Source organism: Phacochoerus africanus, chromosome 11 (assembly GCF_016906955.1).
Source record: "Phacochoerus africanus isolate WHEZ1 chromosome 11, ROS_Pafr_v1, whole genome shotgun sequence".
NCBI classification, from domain to species: domain Eukaryota; kingdom Metazoa; phylum Chordata; class Mammalia; order Artiodactyla; family Suidae; genus Phacochoerus; species Phacochoerus africanus.
In genome coordinates this window covers 27777078-27798396 of record NC_062554.1, presented here as the reverse complement: position 1 = coordinate 27798396, position 21319 = coordinate 27777078, and the positions used below count along the sequence as shown (strand labels likewise).

General features: G+C 43.7%; 1 protein-coding gene across 2 annotated transcripts in view; it reads left to right on the top strand.

Annotated features, from left to right (window-relative positions):
• Positions 1 to 21319, top strand: part of MAML2 (mastermind like transcriptional coactivator 2) — a 374878-nt gene that overhangs the window by 247121 nt on the left and 106438 nt on the right. For both annotated transcript variants that reach the window (XM_047753835.1, XM_047753834.1), the window contains exon 2: positions 3718 to 5226. In XM_047753835.1, the coding sequence (XP_047609791.1) occupies positions 3718 to 5226 (1509 nt within the window). The remainder of the gene's footprint in view (positions 1 to 3717; positions 5227 to 21319) is intronic.

Sequence of the window (21319 nt, the reverse complement as noted above, 5' to 3'; positions counted from 1 at the left end):
GGCAGGATGCAGGTTTGATCCCTGGCCTGGCATAGTCAGTTAAAGGATCTGGCAGCATAGGCTGCAACTGTGACTCGGATCTGATCCCTGGCCTGGGAATTCTGTATGCCACAGGGAGGCCAAAAAAGAAAAAACAAAGCAAAGACCGAACTTTGAGAATTATTGAGATAGTGTTGTGCCAGTAGCTTGGTGCCTCCTACCTCTGTGCAGTCATTGGGCATTGGGGGCATAACTTTGATAAGAAGCTTCTACATAGCAGGACACGGACTATCCCCAAATTTCTCTTGGTAAAGTATCATGCCGGACGAAATCCTAATGGAACCTCTTTTATCCATGGGGATGTCTTCCACACCTCGCTGAGGGCGCTTCTCTTCCCCATCTTAAATCATCCATCCAGCTGGGCTTGGTGGTGACCTTACATCATGGTACATATGCCTGAAAAACAATCTTCACTGCCTCAGTGTCTGTTTTCTGGGTTTAGGCAGGAAAATGTTCTCGGAGATAATCCTATTTATAAAGGAGGGAACTGTGGTCCACAGAAGAGAAATAAATTCCTAAAATAGCAAAGCAAGTTAATGCCAAAATCAGATCTAGATCCTGGGCCAGCCTCCTCAATACCTGCTTGTGGGCACCACTGACCCACTGGGGGGGAGCCATAGCGACCATTTACTGCCCAGCACAGGTTCTGTGGTGGGAGTGCTTTGTTTGATTCCTGGCTTAATTGCTTAGTGTTTGCGTGACCTTGAAGAGTTAGCCTCCAAATGTCAATTTTCTCATCCATAAAAGAGAAGGGCGAAGGTAGAAATAGTCTCAACCTCATAGAGTTGTTGTTGTGAAGCTTCTTAGTGTTGTTTTTTGAGACTTAAAAGAGATGTTGTTATTGGCATCATCATCATCGTTATTACTGCCACTGCTACCACCACAGGTAATGCTACACCTGCCCCTCGAGTCCTAATGGCTCAGAGAAAGTGCTGGAGCTGCTGCCCAGCATGGGTCCTGAACTGCCCAGGGAGTGGCCTGAGCAGTGGGAGAATCTGGCAGAACAGGTTTTTTTCAAAGCAGTGAAAAATAAAGGCAATACCCAAACCTGGGAAAAAAAAAAAAAAGTTTTCCTTTGTTTGTTCTTTACTAGTTGTGAATAAAAGCTTTCAAAATGTAACTTATGCTGAAATAAAGCAGAGTGGCCACTCCTGAGGTGACACGGTTGACCTTCTTTGGTCTGTGCTTTTCCTGACCCCCTGAGGACAGATGAGGACCCCTTTCAGTTTGTGCCAAATGAAGTGACGGCTGACAGTGCTGTGTGATGACGTTGACCGAAGCCAGGGAATACACAGGATTAGGAGTCAGGAAAACATGAAGAGACAGTAAAGTTGGGGGGAACAAAAGCTTCACAGCCAGGTACAAAGTGTACCCTACTCCTTGTTACAAACTGCCTATTACCAAATCTTAATCTCCTGGGACTTGGTTCGGGGCCTTGGTTGAAAGTGATAGAAGCCCAACTCCTATGAGCTTAAGCAAAAAAGGGGGTGTTATGACGACTATTCCACAGGGTATCAAGGAAAGAGGCAGAGCCGGCCTAAGATTGAAATCAGGCCCGCAAACACTATCAAAATTGGTTTTTCTCTCTCTGTCATTGTCTCTTTCCACAGACTCACTTTCCTTATGGCTTTGCTTGGCTTAATGGGACAGCACCTCACAAGTTTTATCAGTGGCTCTGCAGCCACCCAAAGAGAACCTGGTCTCATTTCCTCCAGTTCCAAAATTCTCATGGAAGGAATGATTGGCCCAGGTTGGATCAGCTTCCTTTTCTGATTACCCGTTAGCAATGGTAAAAGGTAAACATTGGTGGTACCAACATGGTACATTCACCATAACTATACACACTCGTGAGGGAGCAAAGCTACAGCTAATGTACTCTAGAAACAGGTGTTGATGAACTACCTGACAAGAAACATTGCTCACCTTCAGCCCTCGACTGCATCCTGGTCGCTCCCAGATTCCTCATCATCTGACCAGAGATCCAGGGTGCCTCTGTGCTCCCTGCCCCCTTCCACTTTGTGCTAGATGGACCTTAATCCTGAACAGGTAGACTCCAGTATCCTGTCTATAGTGGTAATGACACAGGCTTTAGAGCAAGGCAGACCATGAGATAAAGCCCAGGTCTACCACTTACGAGCTGTGTGATAGCAGGCAAGTTATCCTCCCTGATCTATTTTATAATGCATATCTAATGGGGTGTTTGTGAAGACTGAGGAAAATAAAGTAACCATATTTAAAATACTTGACATGTAATATGTATTCAGTTACATTCATTTTCATCTAATTCGGTTACCTAGAAACCTTCAGGAAGATGGAGGGGTGGTGGTGAGAGGAAAGGGAGGACCAGAGAAGTGATAGAATTTCGTATCTAGCAAGTATCCTTCTGCCTCGGGTAATTTACAGTTATCCTGGGTGAACATTAAGTAATGGAAGTGGGTCCGCTGCACTGGGAAAGCCACACTTTGCTGGATAGAGCCTCTCACTTTAGAGGCAAAGCAACAAGGGTCTCAAGATCAATGCTGCATGTTTTATGTTTCTTAGTAATTTACTGATGTGACTCTGTGGTCCTAAATCTCTCTCTGTAATGCTGAAAGTTAACAGAATACAATCTAATCACTGAGTGAGTGAGGGAAGTACTTTAACATTTTGTTGTCACTGGTGCTGTGTAGAGAGGTGCTCCTTTTTGAGAATGTAGTAAGCCGTATTTTTTTTCATCAACTATACTTTTATTGAATTCTTACTTCGTTAAGGCCTGTGCTAAACGTTTGCAGGTCTCATGTCTTGCTATGAGTTAAATGCTGCCATCCCCATTTTCGCGATGAGGAAATTGAGGTTCAGGTAAGTCAAGCCCCAGGATCACTTAGCACTCAGTGACAGATTGGAATCTGAGCCGGGCTTAGCCGTCTCCAGATCCTGAGTTCTTTGTTAACCACTGTGTGGTACTGCCTCTCTACACCTTGGTTTTGGCTAAAAGGTTTAGAGACAAACCACACAAAGAATGAATCTCCAGGAAAATCCAGACTTAAGACTGTCTCAGTTGATAAATGATAGTTTCATGGTTTCTCCACGCCCACCGTGTTGCTACACGGGCCTGAATGCAAAGGCACAGAATCACAGAAAGAAAAAATAGTCAAACAGCAGAGAGACTATCTCCCTGGACACAATATTCTAATGACTCACTTAGAGGATAATAGTGATGAAGGGGTTGAACCTGTGAAAAAAGAAACTGGAAATTGGGTCACACCTTTAGATGCTGCGGTATTTCCCATCTTGGTCAAGATTATGCTCAGTCCAACGGCCCGCTGCTCTGTGGGTTGGGTGTGCATGTGGACTGGTTTGGTCTGCTCCAGAAAACACCACCACTGTGATGATTAATCATAGGTATTATCAATAATGCTTGATGACATATGAAGGATCCATTGACCAATGTGCCAATCATGGGAACCTCTGTGTCTTCTCATCCCTCGTTGACCTGCTCCTCCAGAAACATTTCGCCCCGTTTGTTCTGCTGTCAGTTTCACTGTATTCCAGACCGTGCTTTATCCGTACCTTCTGCTTTTCAAGTTCATCCTATGTGTAAATGAAAGAAACATTCCACTATTCTGTCTCTTCTGACTCAATGCCTATCTGGATTAATACCTCACATTTTGCTTTTTTTGTTTCCCGTTTGTCTTTCAGCTCCAGGGTTCTTTGAAAAGAAAACAGATCGTTAACCTGCCTCCTGCCAACAACAAGAGGCCCAATGGCTTTGTCGACAACGCATTCCTTGATATCAAAAGAATCCGTGTCGGGGAAAACCTGGCCGCGGGACAAGGGGCCCTCCAAGTGAATAATGGACAAAGTCAGATTATGTCGGGGACCTTGCCCATGAGCCAAGCGCCCCTGAGAAAGACTGCCACTCTGCCACCCCACACACATTCTCCTGGAAACGGAATGTTCAACATGGGCTTGAAGGAAGTGAAGAAGGAACCGGGAGAGACCCTCTCTTGTAGCAAGCACGCCGATGGCCAGGTGAGCCAGGAGAATATATTTCCTAACAGGTATGGAGATGATCCTGGGGAGCAGCTGATGGATCCGGAGCTGCAGGAACTGTTCAATGAACTGACCAACATATCTGTGCCGCCCATGAGTGACCTTGAGCTGGAGAACATGATCAATGCCACCATAAAGCAGGATGACCCGTTTAACATTGACCTGAATCAGCAAAGTCAGAGGAGCACCCCCAGGCCGTCCTTGCCGATGGAGAAGACCGTGATCAAAAGTGAATACTCCCCAGGCCTGACCCAGGGCCCCTCGGGCTCTCCCCAGTTGAGGCCCTCATCAACTGGGCCGGCGTTCTCCATGGCCAACTCGGGGGCCCTCTCCGCTTCATCCCCGATCCCTTCGGTCCCACAGAGCCAGGCTCAGCCTCAGACAGCCTCAGGAGCAAGCCGGGCCCTGCCCAGCTGGCAGGAAGTATCCCACGCCCAACAGCTCAAACAGATTGCTGCCAATCGTCAGCAGCATGTCCGGATGCAGCAGCACCAGCAGACCAGCTGGCCAGTCTTGCCCTCTTCAGCGGGGCCATCCCCAGGTCCATTTGGGCAGGAGAAAATCCCCAGTCCTTCTTTTGGCCAGCAGCCGTTTAGCCCACAGAGCTCTCCTATGCCAGGGGTTGCAGGTGGCAGCAGCGGCCAGTCCAAAGTCATGGCCAACTACCTGTACAAGGCCAGCCCCTCGGCCCAGGGAGGGCACTTGGACGTGCTTCTGCAGCAGAAGCCTCAGGATCTCAGTCGGAATTTTATGAATACCCCGCACACAGCTGTGGAACCCCGGCTTGGCAACACCAAGCCTTTGTTTCATTTTAACTCAGATCAGGCCAACCAGCAGATGCCTTCTGTTTTGCCCTCCCAGAGCAAACCTTCACTCCTGCACTACCCCCAGCAGCCGCCACAGCCACAGAGCTCAATTACAGCTCAGCAGCAGCAACAGCAGCAACAGCAGCAGCAGCAGCAGCAACAGCCACAGCCTCAGCAACAGCCGCAGCCGCAGCAACAGCCACAGCCACCAGCCCAGCCCCCACAACCACTGTCAAGCCAGCCTTTGCTAAGGTCGCCCTTACCACTTCAGCAAAAGATCCTCCTGCAGAAGATGCAGAATCAGCCCATCACAGGACTGGGGTACCAGGTCTCCCAACAACACAGACAGGTAAGTGCTGTGTTCCTCCTAACACAGGGTACTTAGACACCATTTAGAGCCATCATTACCCTTTGGTCACCATTATGTTTGTGTTGTGACAGAATCAAGACCACAAGGACAGCAGTGGTCCCAACAGATTCCTCTGAAGACCTTGTGAAGGTTCTTGAGGCATCTGGAGGCAAGAGCTAGTATTTCCTTGTAGGGCGTGACTGTCACTGGGGTCTGTTGTGATCAAAGGCTCTGGCTTATTAAGACTGTTGCCTTATAGGAGTTCCCTGGTGGCTCAGTGGGTTAAGGATCTGATGTTATCCCTACTCTGGCACAGGATGCTGCTATGGTGGGGCTCTGATCCCTGGCTCAGGAACTTCTATATACCTTGGCCAAGGCCAAAAAAAAAAGGTTGCCTTATAATCTGTGCCTTTAGCGACATGTCCAGTTAGCAGTAATATTCTGATATGCCCATGCCCAGTGTTTATTCCTTCAGTCAATAAATCAGTCATTAAGGTGACATGCATGCCCTGAAGACATACCATGTGCATGATGTTGTGATTATGCCGAGTGTTGAAATAAGGCCAGACATGATATTAGGAGTGTTTAATGACTAGTCTCTACCCACATCAACTGAATGTCTAAATGCCCAACCCATCATAATAGAGCCTGCTGTGACTCCCTGCTGGTGCAGGAGGGTTGAGTAACAACCTCAAATAAGACATATTCTCTGTCTGCAAGTACAGTCTGGAGAGGAAGACAGGTTTTAAAAACTATCATTTGAATACTGAGTGGAAAGGATAATGAGGTGGAGCACAAAGGTTGGATATTTACCGAGCAAGGGGAAATCAAGGAGGGCTTCTGGAGAACTGTCTGAATTAAGTGTTAAAGGATGAAATTGTCATGACTACAAACAGGAAAAAAAAGAAAATCTGTGGTTACCTTATATCCTGTGGTTAATATACAGCAGAGGTTTTACTCTGCCCCAAACAGGAATCATATGAAGAGATCGCTCTGTGTCTTCAGAGCATATACTGGTAAATAAGCACTGATTCCCCAGGGAACTTAAAAGGAAAAATTCTTCCGGGAATGAGCAAAGGCAGGAAGGAAGGCAGGAAGGAAGGCTGATTATGGCTTTGTGCATGTAATTTGACGGGTCTGTGTTAGTGCTCGAGCACAAAGACGTCACATTACATGTCAAAACAATATGTCAGGCTGTGTGACAGCACAGAGCCTAATTCCAATCACATTCCTACAGTAGTTTGTGTGGCTACTGCCCAGAAAAGAAAACCACAAGCACCACAGTCTGTGGCCAGGCTAACCTTTGCCCTAGATGTATGCCAGGAGAAAACAAGACTCAACTAGGATTCAAGAGTGGTGTCCCAAGTAAAGCTTTCCAGAACTTATCCACTTAAGTGTGTTTTGTTAAATGGTAGATTATGGAGAATGGACCTGGTGTAGTTGTGTGTATATTTTTCCAAGTTTCATCTTCGATAGGAGTAATTTGGGGATCTTTTAAAAACAAACTAGAAAGTTCCCATTGTGGCTCAGCGGTTAATGAATCTGACTAGCATACCTGAAGATTCAGGTTCAATCCCTGGCCTTGCTCAGTGGATTAAGGATCCCATGTTGCCATGAGCTATGGTGTAGGTCACAGGTGCAGCTCAGATCTGGCGTTGCTGAGGCTGTGGTGTAGACTAGCAGCTGCAGTTCCAATTCGACCTCGAGCCTGGGAACTTCCATATGTCATGGGCACGGCCCTAAAAAGCAAAGCAAAACAAAACAAAACAACAAAACACTAATGTGGAACTATTTTCTAATGTTATGTGTAGCCATTTTGCTGTGGATGAATCTGGGTTTTAATTCTTACCCTGACATTGTAGCTGTGTGACCTCCAGCAAATCAGTGAACCTCTGTAAGCCTCAGTTTCCTCACCTATAAGCTAGGATGATATATGTGTGTGTGTGTATATATATATACATATATATATATATATGATTTTTTGAGAATGAAATATTTCTCAGGCCAAGTCTAGAATCAAGTTGGCTATTATTTTGATTATCATGGAAAGGGTTATATATCAGTATATTTTTAACAAGCATTACTTTTCTGTAGGAGGCCCATTAGAGTAAGTCTCAAATTTTAACATAAACAGTATTAAAGGAATAAAAGAAAACTATCCTTAACTTTGTCCATTAGTATGGTGAGTGGGTAGGGATTTACCTTTCTTAGGCTCAGACTTTTGACCATTAAAATGGAAATAACAAATAGTGAGATATTAATAAGTTAGCATTTATTGAGTATTGACTCTATAACTGGCATGACTTCTGTCTCCCTTAATTGTGGTATCTCATTTTGCCCACATAAAGTAGTTACTAATATTATCACTGTAGAAGTGAGGCAGTTGAAGCACAGGGAAGTTGAATAACTTCTCCCAAGTTTCGCAGATAATCAGCTGCAGAGCCAGGATTCTGATGGTCTGCTTTGAAGGTTGTGCTTTCAGCCACTTGGCTGTACAAGTGGGATTCTCTGGAAAGGAATGACTGTTTGTAGATCATTGTGAAATTCTCAAAAGGAATATTCCTTATAATATAGAGCCAATTTGCATAATCTACATAGTAAATAAAGTTTGGGGTATAGAGAAAGTCTTAAATCTCTAATTACCTTCAGAGCTATTAAAGAATCAAAAAATGCCTGTGTGACCCTTGACCTTCCCGAGGATGAGCATTAGGAAGCTAACCAAAATAAACAATTTACAGCAGGAAATATAGCTCTTTGGTGCCCCGTCAGCCCTTCTTTGGGAGCCTTCCTGCCACCTCCAACATCCTCTGTCTTGTTTCCGGGTCAGCTGCTCAGATCAACAACTGGACACCATACTTCTGACCTCCATGGGTGCAAATGGCCAAACGGACAAACATTTTCCAGTACCTTAGATAATTTCTTACTTTTCCCAGTGCATAAGACACTTGTGATGCCAAGATAATTTTCATCTTTTCAAGAAGGCATTTAAAAACCGGTACCAATGATGGTGGCATTTCAAGCTAAAGGCTTCTCATACAGGTAGGCAATGGCTACCCATTCAAGGCTTTATCCCAACCTTGTACATGGAACCATATCATCCCTTTCAGCTCAACAGTTCCAAGAAGTATGACTCTGAAGTGTCCTGTGTCTGAGTTTCAAGGAAGGGTAACCGGGCTGTGTAGTCTAATAGGTGTTGCCCTCTTGAAAGCGTTCTCCTTTGGAGGTGGGGTGGGGGATTGGACCCATTCTCATAATGGTGCTATTGTTCAATACAGTCACAGAGTTTTTCTCTAGGGACCATTTTCAGAACTTTCAGCACATTGAGTGGATTATTATCAATGAGGTAATATTCATCTTGTCAGTGCTATTTTTGAAAACAATCGAGCTGAGTAATGCTGCTTTGGGTCAAAAAAACAATAACTATACTGTGATAGAACTACTTTTCAAATTTAGTTTGTGAACTTTCTCTGAAGGTAAAAAGGGAAATAAACGAGTTTCTTCCTACGATGGTACTTTGGAGAAACAATTTTCATGGATGTACATATTTCTAGGCTTTTCCATTCTTATTATCTCATTCAGTATATGGCTAAGTATTCTCAACTCAGAGAGAGTAGTTTCAACTCTGCCATTCATAGTAGACAGTACAAATGTGCGTTCTCATTTCAGATTAGCCAGACCTCTGTTACAACCAAATTCATGGGCGGGGAGGCATTGGAAATTAAGCAATTCCTAAGTGTATCCTGAACGAAGATAGTAGTCATGAATTTTTTTTCTGCCTGTCATACTCACTTTGTGTCAAACACGGGAAGATTTGTTAGGGGATATGCTAATTGGGACACTCTAGCCCTGGAAATGGTGGAAATCTTGGCTTTCTGTTACACAATGGTAGGTTGCATGTGCTGATTAGTTGCTTATAATTTAGCCAGCAGACCGTGCAAAGATGGCCTTCTCTTCACCTTTCAGAACTCCGAACCCAGACGGGTCTGCATGCTCGGGCAAAGAGTGAAATTGGGGGATTTGCATGTCCCACTCCCTTTATTGGGCACCCACCCATCTCTGTTCTCCTCGATGGGAATGGCACCCAAGAGGTGGATGCAGCCTAGTCGAATTGTTGGAGGCATCCTTTTTGCTCCATGCCCAGAGTGGTTTTGAGTAATCCTTTCTCTCCCGAGCTTGGGAGAACAAATGGTATTTGGTGTTTCACAAAATGTCTTCAGCAACTCTGTCTTGCTAATGTTTGGGGCTTGGCAGGTGGAAATACCTCCTGGCTATAATTTTCTTCTTTTTCCGATTTGAAGGTTATGGGAGAGGGCAGGAGAGGGATGTAATGCGTGCAGTTCTGATTTATCTTCAAGTCACTGAATACTTGTGTAAGGTTTGACAGACTCGTTGGGTTGACCAAGGCTCGTGAGAATTCAATCCAAAGCCCTAACCTCTTGAACAAGAACGTGGTCTTTTTCAGAGCTATATCATCAGACACTTAAAGGTGTGATTTTTTCCCCTAACATTTGGTCCATGAAACTCGAGTGGATTCTGTATTTCGTTTAGAATTCTCCCATGTCTAAAAATTCAGAGAGGAAAGGCAGCCAGTGAAGGAATGGTTTGCTACGACCAAAACATAAATTTGTACATTTCCTCCCTTCTTTTAAAGCCAAGCTCCTCAGTCATATATTAGGAACCTCACCCCACTCTCTCTACCTGGCCAAGTTTATCCTTTAGCACTCTCTATATATCAACCCTTGGCAATGTTCTCCTCCCTTTGTCTTTAAGTTAATCTTGTATCTAGCTAATCTTAGAGACAAACACTCACAAAAGTGTTTCCCAGTTGGCCTAGCTGAGGGTGGAGAAGAGGAACCACTGTAGCTCTCACATCCTGACAATACTTCTAAATCCTTATAATTGCCCAGAGAAAGTGCTAGAGAAGAGATGGGACCTTCAGTCAACTGAGAATGCCTTTTCTAATGGGAAAATAACATGAATTCAGAGCTTGGCAAAAATATAATTACCAAACCACTCCTTTGCTGGGAGCTATAGTTTGGCCAAAGGGTCAGCCAGCTAGGATAGTGCCAGGGTTTGGTTTTAGGGGCGAGAATCAGGTGAGAGGAGTGGGGATATGAAGGGCCAAAAACAAAACTAAGCCAAACGTCCTAAAAAGCTGGGAAACAAAATCAGTATACTCAGAACTCAGGGGTGAATCTAAAAGGTGGTAACAAATCTGTGATTTCAAAGATGACCTGAAATCTGGGGTGAATTTAGGATGGAGACCCAGGAGATGCTATGTGGTCATGATAAATCACCCTTGACCTTTAGCAATTTCCATTATGACTTACCTCAGTAGGTTAAGCTGGCAAAAGGGAAAGGGGCTGGTCTAGATATACTAAGGGTTATCCACAGTAGGCCGGGATCATTATTTTTATGTTTTCATTTAATCTTTGACATGTCATCCTTTATCTTTGAAGTTTACAAAGGAAGCAAAAATTTGCTTCTGATACCCCATGAAGTCCAGAGTGAATTTCCAGAGACATATGCTAATATAATTTGTGCTGAAGACTCCTAACTAGAGAAACTAGCAGGAGGGATTTTGCTTGTGTTTTACAGTGTTTATTCCTTCATTTGTTTTTGACATGAATACCAACTCTGTGCCGTCTATAAATAACCCACATGGTAGATATTATCAGCCCTTTTTTTTGGCCATGCCAGCAGCATGTAGAAGTTCCTAGGCCAGGGATCGAACCCACACCACAGCTATAACCAGGGCCACAGCAGTGACAATGCCAGATCCTTAACCCACTAAGCCATGAGAAAATTCCTATCAGCTCTTTTTAAACAGATGAGGACACTGAGTCTTAGCGAGATTAAATAACTTGCTCAGAGTTACAGTCTGATTTTTAAGCCCAGTGCTAAGTACTACCGTGCTGCCTAAGGTAAGGAAATGGGTGCAAGGGTCTGAGTTGTGCTAACAGGAACCTTTTTGTGATATCTCTTTGAAATTTCACAGTTGTCTGCATTCCCAGTTTTTGTTTGTTTGTTTGTTTGTTTGTTTACTACCCCGGGCTAAACTCAAGCCAGTTCTGATGCAGTTGCCATATCTCAGTCCACAGATCTCAGTGTCTTTTGGTCTGCTCAACCTGGAGCCAGGAACTAATGATTCCAGGCTAGATTGGATACTGATTCATTCCAAACTCTAGCAATAGCTTTATTCATTCATTCAAAAATTATTTGTTGGGGGACTTCCTGCTGTGGCTCAGCAGTAACGAACCAAACTAGTATCCATGAGGATGCAGATTCAATCCCTGGCCCCGCTCTGTGGTTTAAGATCCGGTGTTGCGGTGAGCTGTGGTGTAGGTCACAGACGCTGCTCGGATCCTGCATTGATGTGGCTGTGGCGTAGGCTGGCAACTGCAGCTGTGATTTGACCCCTAGCCAGAGAACTTCCATATGCTGCAGGTGTGGCCCTATAAAGAAAAAAATTTGTTGAAATTCCCTTATGGTACAGCAGGTTAGATATCTGGCGTTGTCACTGCAGTAGCCAGGGTCACTGCTGTGGTGCAGGTTCCATTTCTGATCTGGGAACTTCCACATACCAGAGGCGTGGCCAGAAAAAAAAAAAATTGTTGAGTTCCTGCTCTATGTTAGGCACAGTTCTGCGTGCTAATACTACAATTAAGAACAACAATGACGTTGCGATGTAGTAAGGGAAAACATGAAAAATTGTTAAGATTTTTAAAATTAAATAATTAGATAGTGTTTTCAAATTGAGCTATTTTCATCATATTGCAGGCTTATTCTTGCCTATATTGCTAGGTTGATTTGCTGCCGGGCTTCCTGGTACCTCTGATCCCTGATAAAAATGAAAAAAACTCAAGGGAGTGATATATAATTTAGTTTATTTTTTTAAATATATGATTTAGTTTTTAAAGCAAAAAGTCCAAAGACTTTGTTAGATTTTTTTGAATGATAAAAAAATTCACTCACTCTCTTTAACATGGTCCATCAAGATTTGAGAACCTATTTCAAAGGCACTGTTAGATTTTCACAATACAACGAAACCATAATTTTTGTATTCATTCCTTCATGTGATGAAAATTTGTTGAGGACCTGCAGTGTGCCAGGAACTGAAGACTGAAAGAGTAAGTGATGCAAAAAACCCTGTTTGTACCCATCTAAAAGATCAAGAAGACAAGGTTCCTATCCCCGATAAGCTTTTTTTTTTTTTTTAAGATTTTTGTTTTTTCTATTATAATTGATTTACAATGTCCTATCAATTTCTGCTGTACAGCAGAGCGACCCAGTCATACATATACATTCTTTTCCTCGAATTATCCTCCAGATGAGCTTTTGATCAGGAGGAGACATGTGTCCTTATACTATTGGATTTCCATTAGGTATACATACGACACTGTCCTGATCCTTAAATACGCTTTATGTAGTAACTGACTCTAAATCACGTGAGCCTTTCTCCCAAGTCTTCAAGTGCAACTTTGAACATGTTATTTTAACCTTTTACAGAATAGAACTCTATTTGTTGGATATTCCAGTTTCATCTCTGTTTCATTTTATCATCATCTGCAGGAGTTCAGAACACAATAAACTGAATTGGTGTAAAGCAACAATTAACTCCCATGTCCCTCCGTAAAGAAGTAAACACAATACCATGAAGAACACGTTAGCCTTGGAATCATAAAACGTAGGGTTTAAAACCACAGTTAGGGGAATGGCTTCTATTATTCTCATTCCAAGGTCTTTGTCCATGTGTTGTATCCATCAACAAGAGCTGTGCATTTAAAGCATTAGTGGGTAATTTAGCCTGTTGAATACCAAGTTTCCAACTAGGGAAAAAAGGGGTATGAGGTTAAGAAATAGATTTGATCCTGGAGGTGGAAATGCAAGAGGGTTAATGGAAAATCTGACAGATATTTAACTGTAATGTGCATTAATGTAAGTGACTCAAACAATCCCCTTTGCACCCATTCTAATTAGTTTTGCCTTTTCTAATCAGATGTCAGTTGTTATCAGTTCGGTGAGGGTGGGGGGAGTGGAGTTTTTTTGTGAAAACATAGGAAAACAAAAGCCCATTTAGCTAGTGCGCTAATCAGTAAATGTTCACATTAATGGTTAATTTTTTTTTTAATGGTTAGTTAAAGTCAGGCACAAAGACTTGAGATTCAGAAGGTATTTACCTTAAGTTCTAGCTTTGAAACAAAAGACCACACAAATATTTAGACTTTGAGGCTCAGAGAGATGTAATGTGAGTGAATCATCTTACTCTTTCACGTTGTGTTTCAAGCAAGGGAGACAAACACACACACACACACACACACACACACACACACACACACACACACAGCCCAGACAACTCTCTGGATGCTAATTAGAGAAGTCTGGATGAATATTTGCATTTTATGCAATGACTCTGAACAATAAAGTAGCACCTTATTCTCCAAGCAATAAATTGAGTCAAGCAGAAGAGAGGGAGGCCAATGACCACTCTCTTAGGCATCCTACAAAATCAAGTTTCAGGGTCCCGAGGATAAAAGAATGGGGATGGTTGACCTGTTTCCCTTTCTTTCTGCTGCGAATTCCCTCCACCCTGAATCACTGGCATTTTCCACAGTTTGCTTTGCCCAGGAGCTTAAGTTCAGCTCCACCTTTAGGAAACAAGAACTTCATAAACAAGGAGCTTTTCTGGCCTTGCATCTTGCAGCCCACATGTCTGTGTGGGTGAGCACACGGGTGCACGGGCTTCATGTTCTGGTCTTTGGCTCGTGGCTTGACTTTGTGTCTCTGAGTCTTTGTCCCGAATCCCTTCCCCTTTGGCTGGACCCTCTACCCTTTCCCCACAAACCAATTTGGAACTCGCCTCTTTTCCCTGAACTCCCTTGAGAGCCGTTTTATGGCAGAGCTGGAAAGGGGGGCCAAGGACATTTAGCCACTGGAGTTGTTATTGGCAACATGGGTGAAGAGACTTTTCCTGGAAAAGGATGCATACTGGGGACAGCCTCGAGGCTGATGAGCTGGCAGACCTGTCTCTGTCCCACAAGCCTCTGGCACAGGTGGATGAATTCTGAATGGACACACCCTCGGGCACAACACTGGTCTGCCTCCCTCCCGTCTAGCCAACCTGCCACCAGCATGAGCATTCTCAGATAGGAGCTTAAACCTTGTCTGTCACCTGCCTGAACCCCTTTAAATGATCTTCATATTCTCCGAATGAAGTCCAACTCCTTATGTAGCTTTGAAAGTCCTGTGTGACCTGGCTCCTGCCCAACTCACTGGATTGGTTGGCTTCTATTCCCAGCTTGCTTCTTCCCTTACTCCCACCCATTCACCCATCTGTGCCCCTCCAGCATCCTCCATCAGAAGTGTCCTCTGGTTCCAGAAAAGTACCACACTTTCACCTTCAGGTCTTCAGATATGCCATTCCTTCTTTCGTGAACGTTCTTCTGCTCTGCTCCACCTTGCTAACCTAAACCTAAGCTCTCTCAATCTCAGCTAAACCATCTCTTCCAGAAGGTTTCCCAGTCTGGATTAGCTCCCATTCTTTCGTCTCTCCTAAGTTGCCTCTACTTCCCCTCTTGGAGCAGTGAACACCCCTCGTCCAGCTTTGTTCTTATGTGTCTTTCTTACCTAAACCGCGTGCTACTGAAGGCAGGGACTCCGTCCGTCTTGTTCACCTTTCCACTCCAATCCCTACCACGTCTGCTCTGCGGAGGCACCCACCACGTATTTGCTGAAGAAATGAACAAAGGAACCGTACCAACGACCCTTCATCCTTTCTCGTGGGGATTTAACAGAAACTAAACACCACCCCTTCTCCTCAGAAGGTAGGAGCAGGAGCTAGTGCTTCCATCTTTTTCTCCACACGAAGTCTGCTTTTAAAACATTTGCCCTTGGACCTGACAGCATTTCAGAGAATTCACTTGCAGCTGCCCTGTGGATTAAAGTGCCTCCACTGAGTGCCCCCCACTGAAAGGGGACGTAGCAGAGGCACTTTTGATGGAGGCTGAACTGACCTGTATCCTGAGGAATCATACAGGTCAGAGTCAAATCAAAAAATTTTATCAGCGATGTTCCACGTCATTTTTTTCTTTCATGAAACAGGTACAGTTATTTACCAATAATGACCAGACAATCCCTGCTCATAAGTAATTGATAGAAACAAGTGATTATAAGAGTGTTACAAGGTTTCTGCTAGTAGTTACTCTGAGGTTTTCTGAGAACACATAGAGGAAGCACCTAGAGTAACCTGGGGAACCAGAGAAGGCTTCCTGGAGGAGGTGTTAAGTGCCTGAAGGAAGAAAGAGTAGGAGCTAGTGAGGTTGGAGGGAAAAAGCCTTCCAGGCCAAGGCTAGGTTCTTTGGAAAGATTCTGAGTAGTTCTGAATGGCTAGACTGCAGACTGTAAGGTCAAGAGAGGAGAGATGGAACTAGGGTGGTGAGCAGGGGCCAGATCATGAGGAGATTTACACACCATTGTAAGGAGGTTAGAAATCCATCCTGAAGGCAATAGAAGGTTATGGAGAAAACTGTACAAATCGTTTTCAAACAGAGGCATACCTTATGCCTCCCACAGGGTAGTTGCATAGCGTAAACACATTGACCATTAAAGGATCAGATTTCTCTTCGGAAAAGTTACAGCACAGAGAAAACACTGGAGGTGCCCAGACCAGGGGCAGGGAGACCTGCACCAGATCTATGTGCCCAGAAAATTTCAGAGACTTTGAACACGTGGTTGCCTTGGGCCCAGCAGCCCCTCCCTCTGCCAGGCTTGGACCATCCCCACCCGCTCTCCTGTCCTCTGTCCCATTCTGACCCTGGTCCCTCACACTTGGCTTCTTGATAGCCAACTCTGGACTTCCACTCTTGCTCCAGGAGACTTGTTCCGGTAGTTTGATCTCATGTCTTCACTCTCTCCTTTCTGTCTTCAGGCATGCTCAAGCCCCTAGCATCCTTCCAAAATAACTTCCCATCAGCCCTCCTGCCCCTGTGAACCCATCTCCCAGTTACCAGGCTCAGGACCTTTGTGTCAGTGTAATTCTTCTCTTTCCACCTTGGGCCACCTTCTCAGGTGCTGTTCTGGAGACCACAGATGACCATCTATACGTCTTCCTCTTCTCCAAGTCCACTGCCCATCTGCTCACATGCAGTGCTCATTGCATGTTACTGAAATGCTCCTTTGTCTCTCCCAGTAAGGGGCTGGACAGTGTGTCTAAGAGATCCTGCCTTGCTCCACACTCTTTAGGGCTGAGACCAGTGGCTGGGGTTCCAATTATCTCTGTGGCTTTGCCAGGTCTCCCCCCAGCATTGTAGATCTAGTCCCTCCCTGAGGTTCCACTTCATAGGACCAGCTCTCCTCCCTGTGATTGTCTTTTGCCCACTTAAGACCCTTCCTCCCCCGGCTGCAGCACTTACCTGCTTAGATAGGTCTGAGGTGTTCTGGAACCCCAGCCCCTGGCCCTCTTCATCCCCTTCTCTTACTGCCCATGTTGCTTAATCACTCCTCCTCAACCTGGGAAACAGGCAAAATCTGTTTCTTTCTCCTCTAGGGCATGTAACATAGTGCACATGCTTTCAGTATAGTTCTTACATTGTATTGTACTCTCATTTAGGTATCTGCTTGGTCCAGTGAATTCTGAATTCCTGGAGAGTTGGGACGCTGGAATTTCCCTTCCCCCTCTGAACTCATGAAGCACTTTGCATCTCTCATTGCATGCATTGCTTTCAATGTTTAGTTGTTGTTAAGTCTCTACTTTCACTCCTTCACTAAATGGCAAGCTCCTTGAGACCAGAGTCTGTTTGTCATTCGTCTTTGTACCTCCAAGTGTTGACCAGAAAGTCCCCAACATATGGACACAGAGACAGAAAGAGGAAAGGAAAGAAGAAAGGAAGGAAGGGAAATAAGTTATGGGTGTGTGTGTGTGTGTGTGTGTGTGTGTGTGTGTGTGTGTTATAGGCTGTATGGTCTTGAAATCAAAGGAAAAGAAATAGATTCACACAGAGAAATATACTCAATATTTTGTGAAAAACCTATAAGGGAAAAAATCTGAAAAAAAAGTGATATACATATCACTTTGCTGTACACCTGAAACTAACACAACATTGTAAATCAATTATACTTCAGAAAAAAAGGGATATAGGTTTAATAATTTCTGATATCAATCTGAGTATAAGATGTACACTATTGAGAATTTATACATTGCTTATTTCTAAAAATGTGGTAAGCATCTTAAGGACCATATAGCATTGGACAAGTTACTTAAATTCCCTAAAACTAAGCTGCGTTATCTGTAAACTGAAAATAAAAACACCTATTTTGCAGGACTCTTAAACACATTCCATGAAATAACCCACAAGATATACAACAAATACAAGGCCTGCACCTGGCAGGCAATTTATAAGTGCTGGCCTGCTTCTCTTTGCAAAATAAGGACCCTCAGAACCAAATCCATTAAAACAATCCAAATTAAATATTAGTCGCCACTTGCAATGGGTAATTTCCAAAACTGGACTCTCATTTAACTCAGAGTTTTCAGGCAACTAAGGGAAAAAGAAATTGTGGGGACATAGAGCTATTTTTTTTTTTAATATAAAAGAAAGTGTGCAGGTTCATCAGTAGAAGCAAAATTTTTCCTGGAAATGAATTCAAAGGTACATCTATCACTGAGGAAATTAGGTAACGTGAGGGACGTCTTCCATTGGAAATTTTGCAAAGACACTATGACACTATTTACCTTGATGTTTCTGTTATTAATTTACATTCTCAGATCAAATCTAAAGGCCAAAATACTAGATTTTAATTCAGCGAATACTTTTCCCCAGGAAGCTGAGACAGTGTGGTACGGATATAGTGTTTTCTGAAACTCTGTCCAATGGTTTTCACACCCTGTTTTAGCAAGGATACTGCTTTCATCCTCTTCCTGCTTCAGGGGCCTGCCGGCCTACACCACAGCCACAGCAACACCTCCTCAGAACACAGGTTCCTTCAGGGCAGAGATTACACACCAGAGTTCTGGCTTATCCCAAGAGCAGAGTTTAGAGACCATATAGGAATGCATAATTAAAATTCCCATTAGATGGGCTCACTCAAGTATCAGTTGTCTAGAATGAGTCTCTGGCAAACTCCTGCATTGTATAAAGTGGATTAGACCTGTGGAATGTCTACCTCAGCATCAGATTTCAGGGAGACCTTTTCAAAACCATTTAAGCTATAATCTTCTCCCTCCGTATAAAACAGAACTATAAACTTCAGCTGTGACCCCTCTGCTCTCCAGACCAAGCTCATTAAAATTTGCCATGAGGGAGTTTCCTTTGTGGCTCAGCGGTTAATGATCCTGACTAGGATCCATGAGGATGCAGGTTCGATCCCTGGCCTCGCTCAGTGAACTAAGGATCTGGCATTGCCGTGAGCTGTGGTGTAGGTTGCAGACATGGCTCAGATTTGTCATTGCTGTGGCTGTGGTGTACGCTAGCAGCTGCAGCTCCTATTTGACCCCTAGCCCGGGCACTTCCATAGGCTGCAGGTGTGGCCCTAAAAAACAAAACAAACAAACAAAAAATTGCCCTGAAAAAAATTCAGCAATTGGTAAAGTTTGTCATCCAACAAATATTTAAGCACCTTCTGTATAGAGAAAGCCATGCTAGCTGCCATAAGAAATATAATAAACTGATAGGCTGTGTGATAGGAACGTCATGGGAATGAGAAATACAGCATGTGAGTTCTGGAAACAAATGTGTTGCTGAGTATTTTTTTTTGCCTTGAGTAATCCAGGCCTTGTTTACGTCCTTTGTTACAATTTCACTCTATTATCCTGAATTTTATGAGTATAAAATGCAATTACTGTCCTCATTTTAAAAACTTTTTATTTTTATCAAAATAACACATGCACATAATTTAAAAAGATAAGCAGCGCTAAAATGCAAAATTCATTCTCTGGCACCCCTTCCTTCACTCTTAGTCTCTAGAGGAAACTATTGTTATCATTTTGAGTTGCTGCTTCTGGTATTTACTATCATGTTTCTAAGTTTATCCATACTGACTACTTCTTGATTTATTAATTTTAGTCAGTATTTCCTACTTCTTTCTTGTTTGCTTTTTATGATCGTACCCATGGCATATGGAGGTTCCCAGCCCTTGGGGCTGAATCAGAGCTGTAGCCGCCGGCCTACACCACAGCCACAGCAACGCCAGATCCGAGCCGCGTCTGTGACCTACAGTACAGCTCACGGCAACGCTGGATCCTTAACCCACTAATCGAGGCCAGGAATCGAGCCTGCATTTTTACTGAGACTGTGTCAGGTTCTTAACCCACTGAGCCACAACGGGAAATCCCTCTCCCACTTCTTAGTATAATGGATGGTGATTTTTGTTCCATTTCCAACCCTTCCTCTCCCTCCCCTTTGCCACCTTGTGATCATGTCAAGATTTTGCTTAAGGCCCTATCTGTGTTTTCAGCCTCATGAAGAAATGATGTTTCCTGCTAAGACAATCAGTATTTATAATTCCTCTCCAGGAGTAAAGTGTCCAACTTTTCTTTCATGTGTGAAGTTTCTTTGAATCTCTGGCTCAGTCTTGTCATACCATCCAAGAGCTCTGCAAAGCTCCCCAGTGCATTTTCTTCCCTCTAACTCCTGTCAGGTCACTCTTTGCTCCGTTTCTTTTCCCGGATGTGTCTCCCCAGAAGCCGCCTGTGCCCACAGCAATCTAAGCCTGATGACACAGTGTTGTCATAGGCCCTCCCGCCACCTCCCCTTTCTGTCTTTCCTTTGTCAGATCCCCTGTTTCTGCATCCCTTATGTTTCTCTGTTGGTGTATTTATTGACTAACTCCTTTTGGTGGACTCTGTCTGCCCATAGCTTCACGACAAAGGATGTGTGGAAGGTAAGATCTTGAACCTTTCAGGAAACTCATAACCCATTTGAAGAAATGAGAACAAAAAATTCAAAGCATGAAGACAGAAAATTGTTGAACATAGACAATGTCCTCATATGTGTACTTGGTGCTCCGGGGTGTGCAAAGTAGGAATGAGAAAGGTACTCTCTGTACTGATCACCTGCTATGTGCCAAGTGCTTTTTGCATGACATTCCTAAGAAACAGGAATAATTCTCTCCTCTTGATATATGAAGAAGCTGAGAGCAGAGTCACTTCGTAATTTACCCACTCACACAGCTATCAGGTGGCAGAACTGGAATTCAGATCACGTTTTTCTACTTCTAGCCATGCTTCACACACCGTGTTTGCTAGTCAAAAGGTATGAATGTGGAATCCTTGCCCTAAGCAACCATGTCTTTTGTCCACTATCAGACAACTTTCTGGCCCAATATACTGATTGTCCTTTACCTTTCATATGTGTATGTGTCTGTGGGGGTGGGTGTGTATGTGTAATTTAACTCTGGTTAGTAGAACATCTATTGTTATGGTCCCATGTACATCATGTTTCATTATAATATTTTTCTGTGAAATTCTGGAACAGAGCTGTTTCCAAAGGAGATCTCACTTCTTTATCTGCCTCTATTATTAGGCACTTACAGTTTGATCTGGTTACAACTGAAAATATGTTAGCGGTTTTGCCCTTCTCCCTGGTGAATTTTGATTTCTATGCCAGTCAGTTCATTTGCTGACATTAACCACACTTAGCTTCTGCCTAATGGACAGCCAGGATTATTGGTAGGGAACTAACCGAGTAGAAGGAATGGTACCGTATATTGTACCAGCAGGTTACTCCAAGCTCTCATTCTCTGGAAATCTGTACTGATAGCCCTGTCAGAAACCAAACAGAATAGGGAGTTCCCTTGTGGCACAGCAAACTAAGGATCCATCATTGTCACAGCAGCGATTTGAGTCACTGTTATTGCGTGGGTTCAATCCCTATCCCAGGAAATTTCACAAGCCATAGGCACAACCAAGAAAGAAAGAAAAAGAAAGAAAGGAAGGAAGAAAGAAAGAGAGAGAGAGAGAGAGAGGGAGGGAGGGAGGGAGGGGAAGGGAAGGGAAGGGAAGGGAAGGGAAAGAAAAGGAAAGGAAAGAAAACAGTAAATATGAGGGATAGAAACATAGGAAAGGATTTTTCAAGTGAATGAAAGGAGAATCTTTATT